Genomic DNA, 25,340 nt, shown 5'->3' with positions numbered 1-25,340 from the left:
GGTCTCGTATTGACTTGATAACATGTCAATGAAATTAATTCCAGATTTAGCAGCATAGCACCTTTGCATTAAAGCAAAACATTTTCATCAGGAGGTAGAAAAATAATTATTCAAATTTTCAAAATTATTACTACCACATTGTCAGATGCCAAAGAGCAGCTGCTTGCAAAGAGTACCAGGAAAGCATTTCTAAAAAGACAAGCGCTACAGAAAAAAAAAGCACTCATGGGTAAGTAGATTTCTTCCTTCATTAATCCCGTTCAGATTTCACATTTTTAGCAGCAACTGAGAAATATGATTCACTTCAGTGATACCTCTCACAGAACCACTTGGGTCGGAAGGGACCTCCTGAGGTCACCCTGTCCAACCCCTCCACTCCAGGGGGGTCAGCTGGAGCAGGTTGCCCAGGACCATGTCTAGTGGGGTTTTGGTATTTCCACAGATGGAGACTCCAGAACCTCTCGGGGCAATCTGTTCCAGTGCTTGACCATCCCCACGGTAGAAAAGGTTTTTCATGTGTATTTTCCTTTATTTATAGTAAAGTTCATCACTGTAATATCCCAAGACAGTTCAGCATTACTGGAAATGTCACAAAAATACACTGACTACTTGTTTCAATGTCTTGGTATGTTCATAACTATATAGATATCCCTCATTACATCACAACTTATTCAAGTTTTCTTTTAGTTTCATCTGTTGTAAGACTTATTTCTTACAATGCTTCTGTATGATTCTAAGTGTTGCTCACGAATATCACAGAACTGCACAATCACAGAATGTTAAGGATCGGAAGGGACCTCAAAAGATCATCTAATCCAATCCCCCACTGCTTTGAACTCTATGCAATCTTTTGTTAAAGAAAAATATAATTACTGGTGTGACAACAGAAGTTTAATATACTATTCCGTGCTGTCTGAACAAGCAGAAAGAGCTACAGAAGATGAGAAACAATACAGATTCAGGTGTAGCCTTTTCAAAGCCCCTTCAAGTAGAAAAATAGCTGCACAGGATTAACAGTGGCATTATTAATTATAAGAAAACAAGTAGATTGAGACATCCCACTTACAAGTTTAAATCACATCTACAGTTTCTCGACAAAATGTTTGCTAAAGACCTGCAAATGCTGCCTTAAAGGCACAAGGCTTTACATACGTATTGACTAGGCATTTCTAAATCCACAATGCAAGCAATAAGAAACATATATAATTAAAATAAGTATTAACAGTGGAGACTGTAATCTCATAATGTACATAGAGTAACCCTTTATTTTAGGGTTCACAGTATGAAACAGGGTATTTTTTATCTTTTCTGGCTGCAAACATCCCAACTCGACATACAAAAATTAAGCTGATATTTAGATCTGATTTATAGATTTCAAAGTAAGTTAATAGCAAGTGTGGACCTGGAACTTGCTGCCAACAAAGAAATCAGTCTTTAATATTATAGTTGCGGATTTTTGTGACGTTAGAAGGGATTTTTGGTTTTATGGGATGAGCACAAGATAAATTCCTGGATTTTAACTTCTGCTGAACTTCCAGCCTGGTTCCTCTGACTGTCAAATCTGAACCTGGTACTTCAAGTTTATCCTTGGCTTTGATATTTTGCTGAGATTCTTCAGATTGCTCAGTTGAACATATAACTTCAAACTCCACTGGTCAAGAAAAAGAAAAATACTTTGTAGTTATGTCCGTATTTAATTATGAGACTGGATAGTTGAAGACAATTGGTTTACTTTTTTCTCTATATTGCTGCCATAGTGGCACATTGTCAAAGTCTTACTTTGAGCAACAGAACAATTTCTGCACATAGGAGGCACAGAACCGTCCATTAAGGCTTGCTACGCTGATGGTACAACACATCAGCATCTCCTGCTCCGTCCTCACTTCTTCTGTACCGCTTAAGAAAGGAAAAAGGCAGACAGCTGGACGGTCAGAGCAACTGTTCCAAGTCAAGCACTACCTAGTTGGTCAATTTTTTTTAAACGTCACATTTTACTAGTTTACCCTTCTCTCCATTGTGAGAGAACACCTATATCAATCAAGGCAATTCCAACACACTGGCCCACACGATACGAAGTTAGATCTACCTGCTCCCGGATTGTGAAACAGTGATAAGTACCTGGTTGCAATAGTTTGATCTGTTTCAAGAAACCACCAGCAGCCATGAAAGCTGCAGCAAAATGTGTTTGGACATGCGTGATCCAAAGGGCTCAAAGGCAGGTCTGTGTGCTTGACAAAGCTGCACTGCTACCATTATCTTTTTTTTTTTTTTTTTTAAATCTTCTCTCACAGAGGAAGGCATTTACTATGCAAATCTTCATTTTTGTTGTCTAAAAAATCTGTGTGCACTAGAGAGGACTAACTCAAAAAGTAACATCTTTGGCTAGGAAGTAGGGAGATTGGTCTTAATACCAATTCGAGTCCATTCTGTAGCCTCTCGGATAATTATCTGAAAACCACTATCTTCAACTAACTGAACTTCAGTCTTGTCACAGGTTTAATTAGGTGAGATAAGTGAAATTAGTCAATCACAGTATTCATTATAAGCTACAGGCAATATTTACAAGTACTTGGCTCTAGCCTCTTCATCCTTATTTTTCAAGCCACTGAGATTTTATCTATAGATTTTCTATGGAGAGCCAAAGCAGACAGCAGAAGTCATCATAATATACCTGCAATAACACATACCACAGCATTCTGCACTAGTTGAATTTTTTGAACATGACAAGCTTCAGTCTCAGATACTATTGAATCACAGAGAAAGAATAAGAGGTGCGCAAATTGACAAAGATAATTTAGCAGGATAAAGGAAACTTTCATCGTCAACAAAACATGGTAGAAAGTCCAAACAAAATTCGTGGAAGGAAATAAAAAATATTATTCAATTATGGAATTAATTAACCTATTGAGGGTTTATAGCTCTATGCAAAGCATGACACTGTGGCTAGTGTCAAAACATGACACTTTTCAAAATCATTTTAATGTTCAGGCTTAGCTTGAGGCAGCCGTTCCCTCGTGTGCACAGTGTCCACACTGAGTCAGCTTGGGGGAATTTGTTATTACAGGTGGCAAAAGCTCAGCGGACTTGTGCTACTGATGGAAAATCACGGTGTTCAGCTTGCCACCTGGTGGCTACCGACAGATGCAGACGATATGAAAGAGGATGCTTGAGCCCATGCAAGACCTTTGGATGTATTTTCCTGCCTGGAAAAAGGACTTTAATCATTATAGTGCATTACTCTAGACCTCGACCATACTTGGTAAATAATAAAGCAGAATTTCATAACATCAACAGTCTAGAACAGTGCAGCCAGCAGCGTCTGAAGGGTACTGGATACAGCTTTAAAGATTATTTTGCTTGAACAGGAGATGCAGCAGAATTAGACCACCTCTCATTTGCGGTCTAAATTACAGCAATGAGCAGATCCTTAAACAGCACGCAGTCAACACTGCCTACGGACAGTCTGATTTTTGAAATACTCCCTCAGTTTTGAAGGGTCTTTTGCATTCAACATAGTGGATGTCTTTCAGAAATAACATGGGAGGCTCTAATCTTGCAGATGTAAAGGCAAAGGAACCAATGCATCGCATGCACCCCCTTCCTCTGAAGTCTTCTGTATGTTTGTCTCTTGACATTGGTACACACACTAACCAGTTAAAAACATCTTAGTTAGGTGTCTGGAACAACAACATAGAATGTGGCTATTGTAAATTTTGGACTGTCAAAAATCTGTATTAACACAAAAATTTTAAACCGTGAAATTGCAAACCTGTAAGCTTAGTTCTACAAAATTGAAAAAGACAAAGAACCAATAGCCCAGAATTAGAAATGCTAGCTAAAGCGAAATATCCTAAAAGAACACTGACTAAGGACCTCCATATGTTAGTAGTTCTGCTTGGGACTGTTCAAGTGTCTGAAGGACCTTGAGGAAAATCAGCATGAATATGCACCAAGCAGTATAATTTAAATGCGGTAGCTTGGTTTTCACAAGCAATGAAAAAGCACACCTACATTACAAGCCTGTAACTTACTTTCAGCAGTGACCTCGGCAATGAGAGCTAGTAAGATCATAGTTAAGATCCTAAACTGCTTTTGAAAATTGATGTAAATGCTTAGTGTATTGAAATGCTTAACATCTTCCATTCGATGTCTGTTAACTACAGTCGGAAATTAATATTAACGGATTGTTTTTCAGAACTAAAGAGACACAGGCAGACATGTTGTATGAGTAAACTGAAATTTCACCAGATGGAAAATTTCATTTAAGAAACTTGTCACTAGATATTTGCTTATGGCTAACAGTGTTTCTGAAGGAACACCAACCCGAACAAGTTCTTATTCAAGAGAAGAACATTTAAGTGAAGAAAATGTAACTACAGGGTTAGTTAATATTTGTGAAACACTTCAAAGATGAAGTTTTATGTAACATGGAAAAGAAATCATGAGCCTTTCTCTGATTGGAGCCAGAACGAAGCCAGAGCCAGAGCACTCCCTCCGTTTGTTAATATTTTACCGGATTCTTCCTCTGGCCGGCTTTTTGCCCACATGGATTGCTCTTAGAATTGTCAGCGATGTCTAAGCTGTTGAAATTCTGTCTAGTGTGGAAACACTTAAGATAACTTTTGATCCATGAAGTCTAGAATTTCAGACCACAGAGCTTTGCAAGTAACAGTAACAATGAGAATCATAGTAAAAGAAACTCCCCTAAGTCCAAGTAGTAAACCAGAAAAGTTACTTTGCTTCAAAGCAGCTCAATCTTGCTCTTTCTTAGGCTACAATGTAAACTCAAATTAATCCACCCAGGACACAGTTCTGAGAGCGGTGGGACCATCCAGCACAGCGGGGGCCCTCCCCTGGCATGGAAAATTCCAAGTTTCACCTGCCCCAAGGTGTATAACCCTCGTCGGGACATTCTGCGTGCAGATACCGATTGCCTGACGCTCCTACGCCCTCTGCACCGACCCAGCCTCTGTTGACCCGAGGAGACACAGCTGATCAGGAGCTTTTCACATGGGACCACAAAGCCCCCTTCGCAGTACTGGCTTCACTCGAAAGGCAGTCTTACACTCAGATTTTAATAGGTGATGTTTGCCTTTCTTTCCAGAAAAACTAGTAAGTGTCTCCAAGACAAGACGCATTTAATATGGATCACAAACCAAAGTCTCCCACCTGCTCTCAGCTGCTGGGATAGGGCATATAAAAAAATAAAGAAATACAGAAGTGTATTTCTGACTAGAACAGTTTACGTATGCAGCATCAATGCTTTTAATATCACCATGGCTTGTACAAGTCTACCTCTGCAGCACATCTTTTTTGTTCAATAATACAGAACAACAAAAGCACCTGAACAAGGAACCTGTGCTCCTTCTAAACCTTTTCTCGCTACTTACCTGTAGAATTAACATACAAATTATTAAATCCATCTCATTCCTACAGTACAAACTAAAAATCAGCAGGTAGGGTAAGGAGAAAGAAAATTAAAGTATCTTGTAGCCTTCTGATTTTCTTGGAAGCTTCCACACGTTCTGAATTCAACAGGGAAATTAATAAAGTAATTAACAGTCCACTTCAGTAATTCAGTGTTAACACGTAGTCATAAAGACTCTAAAATACATCGAGTCATTGAATTGTGTCATATGCTGGAAATACAGCAAACTGCAGGGCTTACTTGACGTGCCAGCCATCTAAAGTCCCAATAGGCTATTTTGTACATGAAAAAAAAAAATGAAGTTGTTCAACAGGTTCAGAAAAGTCATTCTCACACTGCAATTGTTTCTGTTTCACCAGAAATGCCCATAAAACACAGCTACTGGTGTGACAGATTCATTCAGAGTTGAACTTTTAAAAGAAATGTTTGAATAAGCAAACTAACTTGCTCACTCTGTTGCAAATCGTTTTTTGTTACTGAGTTTTCAAGTCTGTTTGTACATCACTTGTATCTGAAAGCCCAGTACCAAGTCACTCCATCTTAATGACCGTTCTATCCCCTGTAACCATGTGTTTGATGAATGTATTAAATTCAAGCAAGTGGTTTTAAACTGGAAAGATTGAACTAATTTTCCATAGCTCAGGCATGAAAAATAACGCAAGCCTCTGCTAAAAATCAGAAGCAGAATTCCTTGAAAATTTTGTATATTCTGCTCTGAGGTGATGTTCTTCCAAAAACGAAAGATTTTGCTTTCAGAGTCTTGTTTTCTGAAATGCAGAATTCAGTCTATTAGAATTAAGGATACCATTTGGATGGTTTCCTGGAGGAGAAAGCTAAGCAACGTAGAATTCTGAGTTCTTAAAAGTCCTGGTCTTGCATTGCAACATTTCAGGGTCTGCATGTTTGAGTAAGAAGTCCCTCGGCTCAAGCGTTCTTAGCGTAAATCTGGATGCAGAGATTAAATTAAGGTTGTTCTCAAGAAAATATCATCCCTTATTGATGTTTCACTTATTTCATGTCAGCAGTACCATAGTTCCCTTCTGCTATTCTCTAGATCCCTCCCAAAAATACGGAAAGTTTTGCAACGGTGGCTGGAAATTTCTAGACATTAAGAAACTGATGTCCTTGTAAGGCTGCCAGTGGTGTTGCATCATGCACACAGCAGCATGAAACTGCATGGCACTATCAGTAATGTTTCAAATACATCCGTTTGCTTATCCTGTCAATATAGGCCTGACCTGAAATACTCTTCCTATTTCAGTCCCAGACCCACAGAAAAAGCACATGAATCGTGAATGTCAGCACTATGTCCACTCCAGTCCTACAGGTCTGTCAACGCACATTACTTTGTTCCTGCAATGCACTGCTGTTGTGAACAAACACACAATCAATTCTTCATTTTGGAAGTCCTTTAATTTTTTTTTTTTTTCTTGTGTGCTGCTGCTGATGGTTCATTGCATCTATAAACTGGTTTAAAAATAGATGTAATGTAGGTTGGAAAGGATGTCTGGGTGAAATATCACAGTGCTTGTCACTCCCTGCTCAGAATGTGTCTTGAGAGAACTTGTGTCCATTGCCTCTTTTTCACTGTGTACCTCAAAGAGTCTGTCTCTGTCTTCTCCAAAATCCCTCATTGGGTAGTTAAAAAGCAGCAATCAAACCACCCACTGACTCTTTCTTTTCCACACTGAACAGCCAGGCTCTCTAAACCTCTTCTCACCTAACAGCTTTCCAGCACTCTGGCCATCCCAGTGGCTCTCCACTGGACTCCAGTTCGTCAGTCCTTCACACCAGAGGGTCCAAAACTGGACACAGCACTCCAGATGTGGTCCCACAAGTACCAAATAGAGGGGAACAAATAACTTCCATTAACCCACTGGTTGCATTCCTGCCCCATAGCCGTCATCGGATCCCAGGAATAAAGATGACGATAAAAATAATAATATCAAAAGTAAAAAAACTCAAACAACCCACACAAGCCCCACAGCATTGTAAGAAATAATTTACTGAATGCTACGGCCATTATTAAAAAATAAAAATCACCTTTACTTGGAACATTCCAGAGAAACGTTTGTCTATTTATAAAGACCTGTAATAAAGAAGAATCTACAATCCTTCTGGAGAATGCACTCCACTATTAGCCACTCTCAAAATTTTTCCAGTATTATAATTTAAGGCCATTACTTTTTGTCCCATCTACAGCAGGTGCTAGAACAGTTTTCCAAAGTTCTGACAATGAAGGATTACTTCATGATCAGGCCAGCAGTTTGGGAGACATAATATTGATCTGCAATACACTGTTCAACATAATGGCTGTCATTAAAAAGTTCCTTTACAATTTGCCTGTGAAGAGGCTACACTTCACTGTGCTCCTGCTAAAATTTCCAAGAACATATGGTGCTTTTTGCACAAGTATAAGATTGATAAATGTTCAGTCTATGACCTAGGTTCTACCTTCTCCTTTCATCCTACACCTGACACTGTCTGATATGTAAGGTCAGGATGCTGTCTCTGTCAGAGAGCAGAATTTGTATCTGCTTTTATTTTTTTATGTTCCAACTTGTTGTACTGGACTATAAAATTCTAGTGAATAACAATACCTAGTTCACCGTGTGACCGCACCATATACCACATTATGCCTATGATCTCACTTTTGGCCTTTAGATCTTAGCACACTAAACAGTATTGTAGCTATTAACCTGCCACAAAAATGATTAAGCAAGGATTTGCCAAATTACAGTTTGATCTAACAGCCAATTGGCAGCACAAAGTGTACGATTCTCAGACAAGACACTTTAATATCTGCCCCAGATAAGATTTAGACTACACCAAAACAGAAAGGTATTTGCATTTTCCAGGAGTATTTAATAAAAGGAGAGAAGTATTTGCAACCACGATATTAAAAACAGAGAGCTATAAAGGCATTCCTCTTAATTCTTACTTCTGCTCGGCAACAGCGAAATTCCCTTCAAGGAACTCACTCGATCTTCAGATTCTGATTACAGGACTGTAATGACAGTCACAGTCCTGTAAAAAATTGAGTGGAAGGGCACAGAATCCACCACTGTATTTCTGTCTTTCTAGAGGAGTCAAATACTGCGACTGCTTTACAAAGAATGCTTACCTTGGGCAGCGTTCTTTTGAGGACTGAAAATAGGAAGGCTTGATCCCATTTCTAAAGTTTGCCAAATACCTTGGCAGAAATTATGTGCTCTAGGTGAAGAAAGCTGGACCTGCTGGGCTTGACTAGGACTTTGCCTGAGTGGTTGACTTGGAACGATCTTTGAGGATGTATCTGCCTTTTGTTGCTCTGGCCAGTGATTTTCAATAGAGAAATCTAGCTGAACCTGTTCAAATTCAAACACAATCTTACATAGGTACATGCTTTTCTCGTCAAAGACAACTGAAAATGGGTTAAATCCCATGGTGGCATCTTGGTCTTGGAAAGATAGAAGGTTTCAGCAGGAGGCAAGACAAAAGAAAATTTTTTTTTTTTAATTTTGAACGGTTATACAAGAATTTTAATTACAACACCATGAAAGCGATTGTGAAACCCTAGTATTAAGTGCTAACAAATACTATTTTGTACAAGAATAATGCATAACTTAAAAAATACGTATTTTTTAGGTTTTCCAGGAGATGACTTTTGAGCAACTGCAATTGAAAAATCCAACTGAAAGCAAACTACATGGATGATAAAACGGCACTGTACCTCAGTGGATGGTAATTCTCTTTCTTTGCCGCAGCTGTTTGGAGCTGCTTCTTCCTTTAAGCCAGGGCAGGCAACTATAGAAGGGATCCTCGAGGAATAATGTCGCTTTGCATGCTGAAGCTCCTAATACGAAATATTACATTAACACAAATAACTAATGGCCTCTAGAAACAATACATTGATAGCTCAGTTTGCTGTTACACTGCTAGATTTGAAATAATCAGTTATAAATAACATTAAACAAAATTATTTTTCCTTCAGATCAACAGGGCCAAACTACCCTCCTAACAAACCTCTTAATAAATCTGTTCAAAATCTGCATTTCTTGCTGCTGTTACTATCGCCCTACTTGTTACTCAAGTTTATATTGTCAGGGTCATTCTCCACTTTTGTCTTTTCCCAGGATTAAATTACAGATGAAAAACTCCCAGAGAAGTCCTAAAAACCAAATAAAATAAAGCAGCTGTGGAAAAGAAATTCGTCGGCAGCTTGAAAAACCTAATTACTCCACAAACTTCCACCAACTTTAAACATGCAGCAATTAAAGTGAGATTTGATGAAAAGCGAACTACTTCAGACTTGTCAAAGGAGATGACAATAAACATCAAAGTATTTTGCTATATATTTAAGACTAAAGAAGCAAAATACGAGGCAATCATATAAAGTAACTGATACTGAAACTCCTGTAGGTATGACAGCGATAAATTCTCTCAGTTTTTGGTAAGAATTATGATCTTGAACACAGGAGGAAATGTAGCCCGGCTAGTAAGTGTGATTACCCAGAAGAAAATCCCCCAGGCCAGAACAGCAGTGTTGGAAGCTCGACCCGGAGCGGCAGCTGAAGCCTCAGCAGCAGTGTTCTTGGAAAAGAGCAGCCTGGGAGGAGATGACTGAAAATGAACAGCTTGGATATAAGAAGGGCCATCCTTCTTTCTAGTCTGGATAAACTCCAGCAGTAATGGAGGTGATCCCAAAGGTCGCAGAGCTGCAAAGACCTGCCGTGATAGCCAGTTCATTCGCGACCTCCAAGCAACCCACGAGCTGAAGAGGCTGGACGACTACTGGACTTCAGCACATCATCTGGAAAATCACAGTCAAATGGTACCTCTCCAAGAGCCATGGACGCATTGTCTTTTAAAAATCTATTTATTCTTACAAAAGCAAGAACAATCTTTAATGATTTTAAAAAGAACATGGGAGACACAACCTGTCAGAAAAATAGAAAACACAGTACTTAGCTCATTAAAAATCATGCAAGGGAAGACTGGGACGGATGGCAAATGAGTATTTATTGGTCTCAGTTTAAGAGTTAGCTAAGTTCTAGGATGAGTTGTGAAAGAAATAAAAAGTAAAGAGGTGGAGGAAAAAAAAAGTAGGAAACGTGCTTTTGAATTGTGGCAATTTTGCCCAGATCTGGAAATTGTTTCTACATATAGCATAAGCATTTAGCTAATCCTTTTCAGAACTTGATCCAAGCAGTGCACAGATGAAATAAGCAGGCTACAAAAGGTCTCCTCAAATGTTTTGCTGGTCCCTAATCTTCTTTGTAAAAATTATTCCTGGTGTTACAGAGCTTAAGAAACCGCTCATTGAAATGGAAGTTCAAGTGAACAAAGGATGCCAAGTTTGTGACTTTAAGTTAATAAGATGTTCACAAGCATCCTGAAGAAATGACATATCCACAAACACAATGAGGCATTCCACAGTAAATTCACCTGTTGGCAGACCACTTTCCAGGCCTCCTGAAGACTTCAACGGCTGCCTCCACCTCATGGGGAGGAAGAAGTGGCAATGGGCAGCAAGTGATGTACAGGACACTCCACTTCAGCATAAGGGGGGAAAAAAGCCTAAAACCCCAACCTTCTTTACTAGGAGAGTGATCAAACACTGGAACAAGTTGCCCGGAGAGGTTCTCCAAGGAAGTATTTCCCCAACTGAAACTCATTAATAATTCTACTGGAATTTCATACCTCGGAGCAACCACCTCACCCTTTCTGAAAGAACATTGTTTACTGCCCTCAAAACTACAACGACAATCAGCTGCTCTGACTCAATCCTCACAGGAGCAAATCTGCTGATCAATTAAGTAAAGTCCATCGTGATATCCCGACTATTGAAGTCACTGGGAGGTCTGCCACTAACTACTAGGGGAACCAGGATTTATCCATTTGTCTCTCTGGTGAAAGCTGCAATTTAACTATCAAAAGCTGTGTCTCAATTACAAAAGATAAGAGACAGGTTAATTGTATATCCTGCTTTCATATACGGAAAACGTGCCATTACAATAACTTGGACAAGAGTGCTTTAAAATCCCACCACTGTGGATATTTGGAAATACGCTCACTGATTAATCATTTTCAAGTTTATCTTAGAACATACAGCAAATCCTTCAAATAGCCTGTCTTTTTCAAAACTAAGCTTTATGAAACTCATGCTTACAATCCAGGATTGCATCTATGCTGTATTAACACAATCGTTTCTGAAATTCTTTGGATTAAAATCCTGTCTAAAAAAGTTAATTTCGAAGTCCCAAATCTAACATTTTAAGTAAATGGGGTAATGTCCAGCTAGCAGGCAGTCACTCGTGGTGCTCCCCAAGGTTTAATTTTAGGGCTAGTTCTCTTCAATGTTTTTATCAATGACCTGGACACAGGAGTTGAGGGCACACTAACTTTGCCAGTGATACTAAATTAGGAGGACTTGTTGATTCCCTTGAGGGTAGACAGACCTTACAGAGAGATCTCTATAGATTGGAGCACTTGGCAATCACCAACTGTTTGCAATTTAACAAGAGCAAATGCTGGATTCTGCACCTGGGACAGTGTAATCCTGGTTGTCCGTATAGACTGGGGGATGAGAGGCCGGAGTGCAGCCCTGCAGAAAGGGATCCGGGGGTTCTGGCTCACAGTGAGCTCAGGGTGAGTCAACAACGTGCCCTGGCCCCCAAAAGGGCCAACCGTATCCTGGCATGCGTTAGGCACAGGACAGCTAACCAGTCAAAAGCAGTGACTGTCCCACTGTACTCAGCGTCCGTGTGGCCTCACCTCGAGTGCTGCATGCAGTTTTGGGCTCCACAATATAAGGATATAGAAATATTTGAATGTGTTCAAAGGAGGGCAACAAAGATGGGCAAAAGGACTAGAGGGTGAGACTCACGAGGAGCAGCTGAGGACACTTGGCTTGTTCAGCTTACAAAAGAGGAGACTGAGGAATGACCTCGTTGTTGTCTACAGCTTCCTCTAGAGGGGAGCAGAGATGGAGGTGCTAGTCTCTGCTTTCTGGTGTCCAATAACAGGATGTGAGGGAATGGCTTAAAGCTGCATCAGAGGAAATTCAGACTGGATAGTAGGAAGAAGTTCTCCCCTGAGAGGGTGGTCAAGCCCTGAAACAAGCTCCCCAGGGAGCGGTCATGGCCTCAAGCCTGTCGGTGTCCAAAAAGCATTTGGACAATGCTCTTAGATACATGGTTTAATTTCTAGGTTGCTCTAGTTGGAGTCAGGACTCGAAGATCCTCATGAGTCCCTTCCAGCTCAGGATATTCCATTATTCTGTTAAATCTTCCAAGATACTAAAGAAAGATTTGAGCTAACATCAGTCAAAGACATTTAAATGTAGAATTTTAAGGAAAGTTACATTAATGGAATTAGAACTGTCTTAACTGCTCATTATCACTAGATTTCAGACAGCATATCATTATATTACCTGTGTTGTAAGCCTGTGCTGTAGATGCTTTAAAGCTGACAGCTGACACTGTGTTCTTTTGACAAGCTCTCTTGGAAAAAGACTGCTAGAGGCAATACAAACTGTGCACTGCTTGGAGCTAACAGGATGCCAAAGTCCTATAAAGGAGAAAAAATATTGAGGAAGGTATTCTCTGTTGTTATTTTGTCAACAATACTACATTTCCAGTAAGTGTTTATAGTAGGTATAAATGAACTACAGAACACAGGCCTTCTCATTGCAGATGGATTCCATGCTATGCAGAAACAGGCCTTGTGTTTTTTCCTTTGCATCACTGCCAGAGCAATTGTTGCAAGGAACTTAAATGTCCACAGTGAAATCTTCTTACGTTATATATACTCTCGATTCAAGTTTGGTCTATAGTAAGTTTATTCTGCTTTCTCTTCCACTTTCACAAATCATTAGTTTTTATTCCAAGAGACAAACTACCTCTTCTTCTGCACTTAAAAGAAGTCTTAGTTCAAGTTCCAGTTCTCACACTGACATATAAGCACCAGGGAGTCCTTCGTCTAAGATATTCATCAACAAAAAGTTACTGCCTACAGTTTCTCATTGCTCTATGTTAGCACCTTCTATCACAGGACAATCTTGCAACAATTACCACAGCAGTCTCTCTCCTAGATTTTATTCTAAATGTGTAAGCTAGCACTCTTCTGTAGAAAAAGTTTACCTTCCTTTAATAACATTCCAAGTTCTGCCCTGAGTCTGTTTCCCATTTCAATCAGCTGCTGCTTCTCTTGGCTCAGAATTGAGATTTTTCTTGCTGCTTCCTTCAGTGTATTTTGCATTCCTTGTAGAGTACAGCTGACACCATGCTGAAGACCAACACTAGGACCTGCATCAGGTAATTGTTGTTTAAGATTTGCCATCTTTTCTTCAAGAACTTTGGGGTTTGGCCCCTGAAAAAAACAGATGGTGCTTACAATTAATATTTCGAAAATGTTGTTTGTGGGTTTAGAGATTTGCACAAACATGCATTAGAACCCAGTTGAAGAAAAAGTGTAAAGTTGAAGTCTACAGCCCACATAAAGAGTACATTGTTTCGTTTTTTAATATTTATTCAAACAAAAATAATATGGTATGTACTTAATTACACACATGCATACAGACACTTCAGGTAGTTTAAACCTCTTCACAACTTTTCTATGTCTGGACTTACTATACAATCCAAGTTAGTTGAGCTGACTTTGATATTGGCTCCAGTTGAAATTTTATCTGTGCACAATGAACCTAAAAGAGGAGTATAATATGAATGTGGATTTTTTAAAAATTTATTTTATCTTTATTTATTTAAAGTTAACAAAGGTTTTGCTTTAATTGGTTATCCGTGTCTCATTATTAACAAAGTTAAAATATGCTTATATTAAAAATGCCTGCACACTTAATTGGCTCATGATTTCAAGCTACTGTACAAACTGACAGTTTAAAACTAATTCTGCAAACTGCTAACACACAGATCCAGTCTCCTTGCAAAATTAAAGTAATTTGTAATAAAGAAATTATCAGAATCTCAGACCTATGTGTGCTTGTGTATTGTGGAATCCTGAGAACCCCACAGTCATGACCTTTAAACACCCGTGGGTCAGACAGACCTCATGGGTCATGACTGTGACCGCTGCGCTTCCTTAACTGAATTTAGAGTTCTGCGTCGAGAGTTGTCACCTTGCTCTGCAAGCTGTCTGTTTTCTGTCAGAGGAAGAAAGGACGTCTGCTCATTTAGACTCTCCATTTCTTTCCTCATTTGTGCAATAGCAGCCCGAAGGTTGGCATTCTGCTCCTGCAGCTTTTTTATTTCCAAAGTAGGGATATCTTTGTTCAGAAAACTTTTATAATCATACCGAAATATCTGTAAAATAAAAGTACAACACAACAACAACCCTTCATTAATGACCAACGCATATTCTTCTCCACAACACTACACACACCAATCCTAATACTTTCAATCCATGAACAGCCTAGGGAGAAAAGAACCACAGGAAGAAAAGAAAGAGATCTGGTTATTCTGGGGATCTGCCAGGGCGAAAAATGCTATGATGAGAACCTGGCATGGAGAAGAAGGCACAGACGGGGAGTAGGATGGCCGCAGAGATGGCTCTGTCTGATCACTGTTGTTCCTCTCTATCTCTTCCATGCATGGGTAACCAATCTCCCTAAAGAACTTACTGGCTCAACAGAAGTCTCCTTTCTGACCTGCCAGATTCTTGAAAGTGTCATTGGAGATCACCTGTTCGCAACATAAAGAGGCTGGACATCCTTTGCTAAACTGGAAATGGGGAAGGAGTGTATGAATTACATCTAGACAACCTGGAAAATGGACATCATCTAGAAAACCTCTAAGCACTTCAATTCTAAAGTAAGTATTTTTGCACCTTAGTTACAGATAAGCTAACAGTGAACAACATAAAAGGAACATTCGTCAGATAACAACTGAAGCTCTGCCTTCACAAAGGCCTTGGGGAGCCTGACTTTTGGAATTATACTTGGTGGAAGTATGAAGTGATGAGAAAATGTCATTCTTACAGAATTTCGGAACTGAAGAGGCTAACAAAACCCAGGTCGCCCAAGCTGCTTCAACTACTGTAAAAAACCTAATTTATATTACTAAAATATGAGCAGCCTGCTTAGGGAGTAATAGATCCCAGAATCATTCTGTTTCTTAAATTTTTGAAGGGGAATTGCTCAGTGTTTTCTTCATGGGCTGCACACAGCCTTAAAGATTATCTTAGAGATTTAGTTTGGAAAGCTTGTCCTGTGCGAAAAAAGTGATGGCCTAATCAGGACAAGAATGTGAAATGTTGTAGATCACGAACTTTGAGAACTGCCTTACTCTGTTACACCAAAGGTTGCTAGCTCCAGAATTCAATTCGTGACAATATCGGCAACATACACTTATGAAAAAAACGTAGGAAAAAGGACAAATATGGAAATGCTTCCTCTCATGTGCCTCCTCAATTTCTAAATTTGCAACTTTGAGGGAGGGAAGAAAAAGGAAAAACAGATGTGACCAAAAAAACCCCAAACACACAGACATTGATTGGAAAACACATTTTCTGGCCACTTGAAATTCCAGAACAATCTTCAGGAAAAAATTATAGCAGGACCAAATGGGATATAAGGACCAGGATATTAGGGTCCTGACACTGTTTACTTCTGATGTTTCTTCATTCAAAGCGTGACTGCAAACATTTTAAAAGAAATTACATTAGACTGATGGCACTGTATTATAACTGTGGTTTCATCCAAACAGAGAACGCAGAATTTAGATTCCACCCCTGTAAAATCCTCTCTAGCTGATGGAAACATTTATCATCAGACATTTAAGAAATGCAGATACTGCTTGGTACAGGAGTATTAAAAATCCCTGCAATTGTGGAATACACACTTTTACAGTCACCAGATGAATCCTAATTTGCAGACTGTCCAGACCAGATGTTTTTGAAAAGGAAATGACCCACTAATCTGTTTGCAATATTTGTATCAAATGCTGCTAATTTGTTTCCGAGCTCAAAAAAATTTTTCTTTGTATTCAACCCTAACCTTACATGGTTGCAAAGCAGCAGTTCTGCCTCCTGAGAAGGCAATTCATGAGGCCCTGCATACAGGACATGTGTCAGCAAAGTCCTTCAATATCAACATTTATGCCTTGCACAGCCTCAAACACGATTTCTTTTCTGTCTTTTCCATCATTGCCCACTTCCTGCAGCCCCCTTGTTCCCCCAGTCGTAAGTCTGTTCTGTGAATGCGACCTTGAACACTAATGGCCTTCAAATCACATTTCCCTGTTGTAAAGACAAGAGCTGCCCTACGGCCTCTTTCTCCTGTGGCTCTTTCTGCCCTAACAGTATACGGCGTGCAGAAGATGAGGACAATCTCTATTCTGCTTTTACAGTCTCTCTAAGGACGTTAGGGTGAGGACAGGGAAAAGGGAGACTGAAAGGGATGTAGATAAAGGCACCAGGAGGCACCAATACCTCACCCAGGTGTGTTCTGAATTTTAGGGCCTAGAACTTCATCTCAACCTGCAACACGCACGCGGACCATCACAGTTTGAACCAGAAGCACAACTGTTCCAGATTTTTGCTAGTGGAAAAGACGGAACACCATATAATCATCCAGACTTACTGCAAGCAATCTTTTCCTATCTGTGCGCTTGTATTACTAGCATGCTCCAGCTAGGTAGACATGACCCAAGTCTTACTCAAAACCAGTTACAACCAAGATTTTCCAGGCTAGTGTGTTTCATGTCTCTGCTGTTTAATTAAAAGCCAAGAATGACTACTGCAATATTTCTAGCACCCTCATTGTTGTCGCAAACCAATCTGAAGAAAGGACCCGTATGCTGAAGATACTCTACTAGGGTGTATTTAAACTTTAATCTTTCTTGCCTCAGTCATCTGAGCCAGAGGCTAACCAACATACCATTTCTTCTTGAAGAAGACTAACAGAAAAAAATGTTATCAAGTTTAAACTTTTAATCACTTTCCCTGTTTACTGTTCCTTGTGTACAGAAAAATTAAAAGTTCTAGTTCTGAATAATAGGGGGTTTTGTTGTTGTCGTTTCTTTGTTTTTTAAACAACGGCCCTTCACATAAACCAGAGACAAAAATGTTTTTTCTGGGATGGGTACTGCTTACCCTACAGGCCGGAAGTGCAAAACGGAGACAGAGTATATTAACAACAGAAATAAAAGTGTGACAGTGAAAACAAAGTCTTGCCAGCAACAGTAATAGTCAGTTACAGTGGAAGACAGTGCATGTGAACAGTAAAAGAAGAACCCCTCCACAAGCCTGATTCTCTTGGTGTTTGAATGATCAATTTGCAAACCAGTCCAGTTTGAAATGAAATTGGAAAAACAACTTGCTCCACAGCAAGTTTTTGCCAGCAGTCTACTTTTGTCTAATTTATTACAAAAATTTTTTTCGGGAAGTATCTTTCTGATTACAACACTTTCTGCATTCAGAAACCACGAGATTTGCTTAACGCTGCTTTTTCTCACCAGCAGGCTCTGGTAACACACTCTCAGCTGCTCGGTGTTGAGCACCTGTAGCTGCCCAGCAGGGCGCACTGCAGCACATTCTTTACTTCCATTCTTTTACAAACGACAGTTTTCTAATCACAGCGCATTATCCTTCAGCATGGCTTCAAACCAGCATTATGTTTGAAATTTTGAATGGCTTTTTAAAAAATATATGTATTTTAATAAGTACCGATGAAAGAAAAACTAGTTTGTGATAATAAAATAAAAGACATTATTTTAAACAGCTGGCAAATTAGTATTTTGAAGCATTGCCTTTAAATTTTAACTTTAAAATCTATCCTGAATTGCAACTAACTCAGAGGCTCAGGAACATTCCAGAAATTATTTATTCCCATTCTGGTGTGCCGTGATGGTACAGTACATTGCACAGTTTTGAAGCAACCACCTACATCCAGCTCGCTCCTTTTGCCAACGAGTAATGGATCCAAGCCATAATGCAGCCTGTGACACCTAATCTATGTGTATTCCAGGCTAAATATGTTTATATTTTGAATTAAATGTATGAAAGAAATGAACTGCTTAAAAGAAGTCCAGTGGAAACAAGCCCCATAAAGTTGCCATCTCTGAATGAATCCATCCAAGTCGAGAAATTAAGTGTTGTCTAACCTGTTTCTCCCCTTCAGGTAAAACACAGTGATTAAAGGATGCTTGGATTGTCTGTTCTCTCTCAACGGGCAAAGCAGAAAGAAGAGTCTTCACTTCATGCAGCCTGTAGTCTGTTTTCTGTAGATCAGCTTCAGCCTATGAGGGAGGGGAAGGAAAGCAGAGAATGTCAGTATCTCAAGGACAAAGGGTGTAGAGATTTTTTAAAAAAAGAAGAAAAAAAAAAAGGAAATCAAAGAAAATGATATCTTAAATCACAGGACAGGGACTTAAAGCATAGTCCTTTTGGTTCTGACAAACCTTGCTTTTGCAGAAAAATAACTTGGCCTCATTGTCTTATCTTCTCTATGTGAAATGGACAATGCTGAATCATCTCTCAGGTGTGTTCCTATGCTACACCTATTGATGCCTATGAATCGTTTTGGGAAGACAATGGTAAAATAAAACACCAGAGTAAATGCCTGCATCCTAAACTTCATAAACAAGTATCTCCTCTGTACCCACGAGTTTACTAAGCAACTGGTCATTGAGAATTATTGTTAGCCCATTATGTAATAGTTTTTTAACAATAAACGTGTACTTAATTTTTCAGAAACGGAAGCTTTTACAATGCACAAAAATGGGATTTTTTTTTTTCCCATACAAAAATACTCTGAGTTTTCCAGGACCAATATTGTTCCCCTGGTAGAATTCAAGCGATACTGTGATCTGAAACTCCTTTTGGCCTGGGGCTGCTCTAAGAGGGATACTTTCTTCTTCTGCTACAATGCCAGGAAAAAAGCAGTGGCATCTCTCAAGCTGACTTGACTTCATTACAAGGGAGAAAAGGCCATTGTTAGAGATTGTCCACGAAAATTTATCTGGTCTTTGATCAAGTATATTTGATGAACTGCTGTGCACAATACAGAATTACTGTTTTACAGACTTCTGAAAGAAGACTGAAGTCACACCTCCCCTGAGAAATATCATGACGGAAAAACTCCATAGCTCTCTGTGCAACAGATGGTTCCTAAGCAGGGTTAATTTGAAATTCTCACCTGCTCTTTTGCTGAAGATGGGCCTTGTGTTATATTCTCCGATTTCTGATACCAATTACTTTCAGCATTCTCGCAGAGCTGCTGCCAGTCCAGTTCTGCTTGCATTTTACTCTCTTCCAGAATCCATTCTCGCTCAGCTGCCAGAGACAATTGTTGTTTATACCTACAATACACAGAGCAAAGCTGTTGATTTCAGCAGGATAAATACTGAGGATTTTTTATTTTAATCTCAGCCTTGCTTGCTGTCCTCGTCTTGAATGTTCTGAATTTCTTTCATTACTGCTTATGAAACAAGGTTAATCAAGCCACTCACTTTCTAATAAGAGCATCTTTCTCTCTTAAACAAGCACTATGACTCCATTCTCTTCTGTACAGCTCAATTTCCAGACTTTTATGTCTCATCTGCAGTTCTCTAATCTGCTGCTTCAGCTTTTTAAACTGTTTGACTTGGGCTTCTTTCATTGAAGCTGGCATTGCATCCTCTTCCTTGACAGCATGAGTGAGCTCTTCATGCCTAGAAGAGAGGCAATAAACTGAGGTTTCAAACAACAGAAGCACATTATTTTTTAGTACTGTGGATTTAGTACTTTCTTATCAATTCGGTTTGAGCAAATTCAAAGAATCATTGTCAGATCAGTGGAAACAGAAATCATCATCCTCTTGTCAGTGGAACAGGCTGCGGTGAGATCTTTTTTGCAGTTGTTTTTTCAAACTAAGAACGCCACTATTTATAGTTGGATTTAGGACCAGAATCCTTCTTATACCACTGCAGTGAGTTTCACCTCAGTTTATCACAGAACTTTAAGTTCGTGATTGCCACAAAGAACAACAGTATTTCACGTAATCATGGGATCAGGGTGATCCTACAGATTGAAGTGATGTGGGGTTTTGTTTGTTTGTTTGTTGTCGTTTTGTTTTGTTTGTTTGTTTGTGGTTTTTTTTTTTTTTTTTAAGATGACTCAGAGAAACTATCTTAACAGGTGAACTACTCCACTCAACATACTCTTTTACCATACTGAAAATATTCTTCACAGTAACTGGACAACTGGAAGATATCTATGATCAGGTGGCCCAGATAAGAGGCTGCAGGAATCTGCGGAGCAAAAATGCTGCCTTGAATATTCAGTTTTCATTCACAGATTAATTTCCAGAGCAGGCACTCACACAAAAATGAAAACAGGTTTAAAATAAGACAGAATTGAACCGTTAGAAGAAAAGACGACTGAATAGTGACTACAGAAAACTTAAATCTAACAGTAAATAAAAAGGAGAAATGCGAGTAATAGTTGTATAGTGTCCTTACCCTCGGAAATTGACCTGCCTATAAATTTTCAAAATATATCCAAAATTTTGGATATAATGATTAAAGCAAAACAGAAGGAACAGAAATTGAACTCTGAGTAAGTCTTATGTCTTAAGTTTGAACTAGCGATGAGTAAAACATAAAAGATAAAAAACCCAATAATATTCTGGTCTAAATGAGTTCTTTTCTGTCACTATATTCACAAGTCATCTGTACCTGCTTGAGAAAGTATAAAGTTGTGACTGAACACAACTGGACTTACTGGATTCAAATCAAGAGTGTGAAATATGAGACACCAAAACTAGCTACACACTCTAGAAGTGGGATGAACTAAATTTTTTCATTATATGTACCACTTGGAAGATGTACTCCTTTTTGCAGTAAAGGTTGAAGGTACCATTGAACCATTAAGACTTCTAAGGTAAAATTTTATTTTTAAAGCGAGACAGGTTACTTCCAGGAAAAAAATGTAGCAGAATTAACCTGAATCCATGCGACTTAGCAAATATTTCATACAAAGGGTTACCTCTTTCTGTTGTAACAACATATATTACTAGATAAATTAATTCACTTACACCATCCCAAGCTGTTGCTAAAATAAGAGGATGTGAAGAAGAGTAAGTTGAAAGTGTTGTAGAGTTGTAGAGTCTGTGAAAAGCAGGTTATTTCAATCATAATCAGAATTGTACAATACCAAGCATCTTTCACAGCAACAAAATCACTGATCTGGTTTTCTTTCTCCAGTCTCAAATCAAATATTTCTGCTGTTTGCAGTGATTCTGGTGTTTGCATTCCAGTTTCAAATTTATCCCCAAGGCAGCTAAAATAAGTTTATGTTTCCTCTTCATATTCCACTTCTTGTTGGCAATGTTCAAATCGTGCTGCTGTGTAGGGTCTTATTAATATAGGTAAGCAGAAATAGATATTTTTTGTAAAAGTCACTGTCATGGATATTCATTAACAGCACTACCTCTCTGCCTAGAACATACAACGCTAAGAAAGATTGTTCTTTTGACATCTTTCTTTCAGCTACTGTTGCTCCAAACACGTCTGAAAGCTACCACAGCTAAAAATATTAGCTAAATCTGACTTCCTTCCCCCACCATCCCAATCATAAATATATCAAAGATAAAAAATGCCTATGAGAAGTTTTCTGCACTCAAGGCACTGAAAGAAACTATGCTCAGTCTATGCCCAATAAGGTATCATAATACTTTTGTAAGTGCCTTTTAAAAACCTGCTGTATGCTGCATTAGCTCAAATTAGCAATACAATATTAGACAAGATCTTTGTGTAAGGAATCCAAACCAAGCCTATTACCTCCTTAAAATCATCAAACTGAAGTCAGAATTTTTCTTGGAAAGAGGTGGTTAAGAAAAATGATACTTCCTTTACAATCTCTCTCTATATTTATCTTAAAATGCACCTCACAGTTTCCTAGAAAAACAACCTCCTTCCCTATCTCCATATATCTCACTTAAATTAATGGCACTGGTAAATTGGAAGTGGTATCCTGAGGTGAGTTTGGGTTACACATAACATAAGAATCATCCATTTCATATAAAAATATGAATGAATAAGCCTTTCTGTAATTTTAAAATTTCGCTTTCCATCACAGACAGCTGCGTTTCTTAGAAGTGCAATTTAATAGTGGAGAAGGGAGCACTTTGCCTTTGATAGCAGCAGTATTTATAATTGCAAGTGAGTTTCAATAAGGACTACAATGGAAATAACACTGTAATTTTAAACATAAATCGCACCAATCACCTGGATGTCTTACAGTCAAAAGAATAACAAACGTATATAGGATGACATTAAAATGTGACTTAGGAAACAGCGTATGTGTAAGTAAGAGACATCTTACAACAAGCACAGCTCACCCGTACAACCTAAAAAGCAAAGACACCCGTTATAATCCAACCACTTACTTCAAGCATATCCAGAAAGAGGCGATTGATCGGTGCTCCTGTTTCTCCACATACAGGCCTAATGGGACTCATATCAACCTCTTTGCGAAAGGGAAATGATGGCTTTGCCGTAAATCACACACAATTGAATGTGGTTGGCATATCTGATGCAGTGGAGATTTTGCAACTGTTACTACTAAAATGCTACTTCAACAAGAGGTTGGATGCCAGGTTTGACCTAGTCACTTTTCGACCAAATAAGAACAAGTTGATGCTGAAGAACATTTCAGAGTAATACTTGAGAACCTCCAGACTTCCACACAGCCCCTATTCATCAAAGAAGTGTAAAGCTTTACAAATTTGTTCAAAGTATAAAGAAGCTATACTTGCTTCTCCCTTCCTTGCCATCCTTAAAACATATCCTTATTGTACCAAAAATAAGATGTGCATAACACACCAGCAGAGTTAATAAACCGGGATTGCTCCTCTTCCTTTCAAAACTACAGAAAAGAGAATGAGAAAGAAAATGCCACGCAGCCAGGATTAGTTAAATATCTCTAGCCACAACTGTTTTCCTTGATGAAGCAGTAACAGACAGAACTGAGACCAGCTGGGTATTAGCACAGCGGTTTCACTGTATGCTGCAAGTCCTAATGAGACAAGCAATCGGCATAGGCTACAGCTACATCGTTAAGTAGTTGTGCTGTAGCATTGTTGCAAAAAAACCCCAATCAAACAACAAAAATTTAAAAAAAGGAAATAATGTTAACACAGTTCCAAGAAAAAAGTTATGACAATTGGTGATATGAGTTAGCATCACTTATGCACTCTCTCCTTCTTTACTGCCAGTAGCTGGTTTGCTATTTACCTTACAAGTAAGGTTAGACACATAAACCAGCCAATATACATTGTGCATTATACAATCTTGTCAGAATAGATAAAATATAGCAGAAGCTGAGGGATAGGCTAAGGACTAATAACATACAAGAAAAGCCTGGGATGTCAGGTGCTGAGCAGGGACACATCTCTACCAAAGTCTGGGGTGGGCTGTGCCGGGGGTACAGGACAGCCTGATGTCCAGCTCTGCCACACTGCAGGACAGACAGACAAGCAGGGGGCAGAAGGGACTGCATATGTAAATGACGAGGTATGGTGGAAGGAAACAATTGCCCCAGAGACTGTGAAATGAGTACGTATTCTGGAGTGTCCAGGAACGTAAATAGAGGGCAACGCACCATGAGGAGCAATGACACTGCATCCCTCGAGCAAAGGCAGGAAGGGACAGCCATATGGCTGGAGGAGGGCAATGCCGCTGGCAAGCCAGGGATCGCGTCCCCCACAGGACTAGAGGTTTGTACACCTTGAGTGCGGAGAGGGAGAGAAAGACATAATCGAACGGGGGCAAAAGAAAACACTGCCAGGGGAACAGGCTGCAGGGAGGGGCAGGTTCCAGGAGGAGGGGAAGGCCCGGGGAGGGCCCAGAGGCAGAAGAGCGGACGGCAGGCGGGCTGGCGAGGTTCGGGTCCCTCGCAGAAAGGCAGGGGAGGAGAGCACACGGTAGCACAAAACAAGGCTTGGGCCTCGGGGGCAGCGTACAGAGCGCGTAGCAGCAGAAGGGCGCAGAGAGACAGCGCGTCCCCAGAGAGAGAAAAGGGCACAAGGCGCACGAGTGCCGCGTCGGGAGCTCTGAACGACGAGCCGCGGCACAGCGGGAGCCGCGCGGCCGCCAGGCCCTCCCATGGCGGCCGCGGAGCAGCCCCCCCGCGGCCCTGCCCCCCGGCACCAACCTGCGCGTCCTTCCGCTCCGGGCCGCAGGCCGCGCCTCGCGGGCCGAGGCGGCCCCGTCTCCGTGGCAACCGCGGCCCGGCCCGGCCCGCCCGCAGCGCCAGGCGGGCCCCGCCGACCAGCCCCGGCCAGCCCCGCGGCTCCGGGCTCCCAGCCGCCTCCGGGCTCCCAGCCGCCTCCGGGCTCCCAGCCGCCTCCGGCCGCAGCCCCAGCGCTGCCGGGGATCGCCGGTTCCCATCACCGGCTCCCTTGCTCAGCGAACCCGCGCTTCTCGGTTCCTCTCACTGCATTCGCTTCCGTGCACCAGGTGTCAAGTTCTTCTCGTATTTTTCCCATTTCATCCGCTCTACTGACCCAGAGCATCCCCTCCTCCACATTGTGTGAGCGTGTGCACGCTCCTTCATAGCCCCAGCCTCTTTTAATAACACTCTCTGCTCCCAAAACACAGCTAACACTGGTTTCATACTCTCAAATCTCATTTTCTTGTTTAGTTGTCTTCCTATACATTTTGTTTATCGGACTGTTTAGTATAAAACAATTTCTCCCTAGTGCAGATCAGGACGGAGAGTCTTGGCTCATTTCAAGTGCAGCTCTTGGGACTGGGAGCAAATGGAACAAACTTCTTATTCTCTCCTAACTCACACTGCATTGTGTGAAAACTTTTAAAAGCTTGTAGAACAAGCTCAGACCAACTGAAACACGAGGTCACGCAGCACAGATACACAAGTTCTTCTACCAAGGCATTTAATGATTTAAAAAAGGTATCTATCAAGTAAACCAGACTAG

General features: G+C 40.1%; 1 protein-coding gene across 1 annotated transcript; it reads right to left on the bottom strand.

Moving 5' to 3' along the window:
• Positions 1-79: 79 nt before the first annotated feature.
• Positions 80-24,792, bottom strand: CCDC57 (coiled-coil domain containing 57). The gene is made up of 11 exons (XM_065648086.1): positions 24,557-24,792; positions 19,873-20,073; positions 19,560-19,722; positions 18,526-18,660; positions 14,544-14,727; positions 14,041-14,111; positions 13,552-13,780; positions 12,843-12,979; positions 9,141-9,263; positions 8,553-8,775; positions 80-1,651 (listed from the first exon to the last, which is right to left on the bottom strand). The coding sequence occupies exons 1-11, from the start codon at positions 24,790-24,792 to the stop codon at positions 1,428-1,430; spliced, it is 1,926 nt and encodes a 641-aa protein (XP_065504158.1). The 3' UTR covers positions 80-1,427.
• Positions 24,793-25,340: the final 548 nt, after the last annotated feature.

Source organism: Caloenas nicobarica, chromosome 18 (genome assembly GCF_036013445.1).
Source record: "Caloenas nicobarica isolate bCalNic1 chromosome 18, bCalNic1.hap1, whole genome shotgun sequence".
Lineage (NCBI taxonomy): Eukaryota > Metazoa > Chordata > Aves > Columbiformes > Columbidae > Caloenas > Caloenas nicobarica.
Note: the sequence above shows the minus strand (reverse complement) of the source record. Positions and strands in the feature narration are given on the sequence as shown.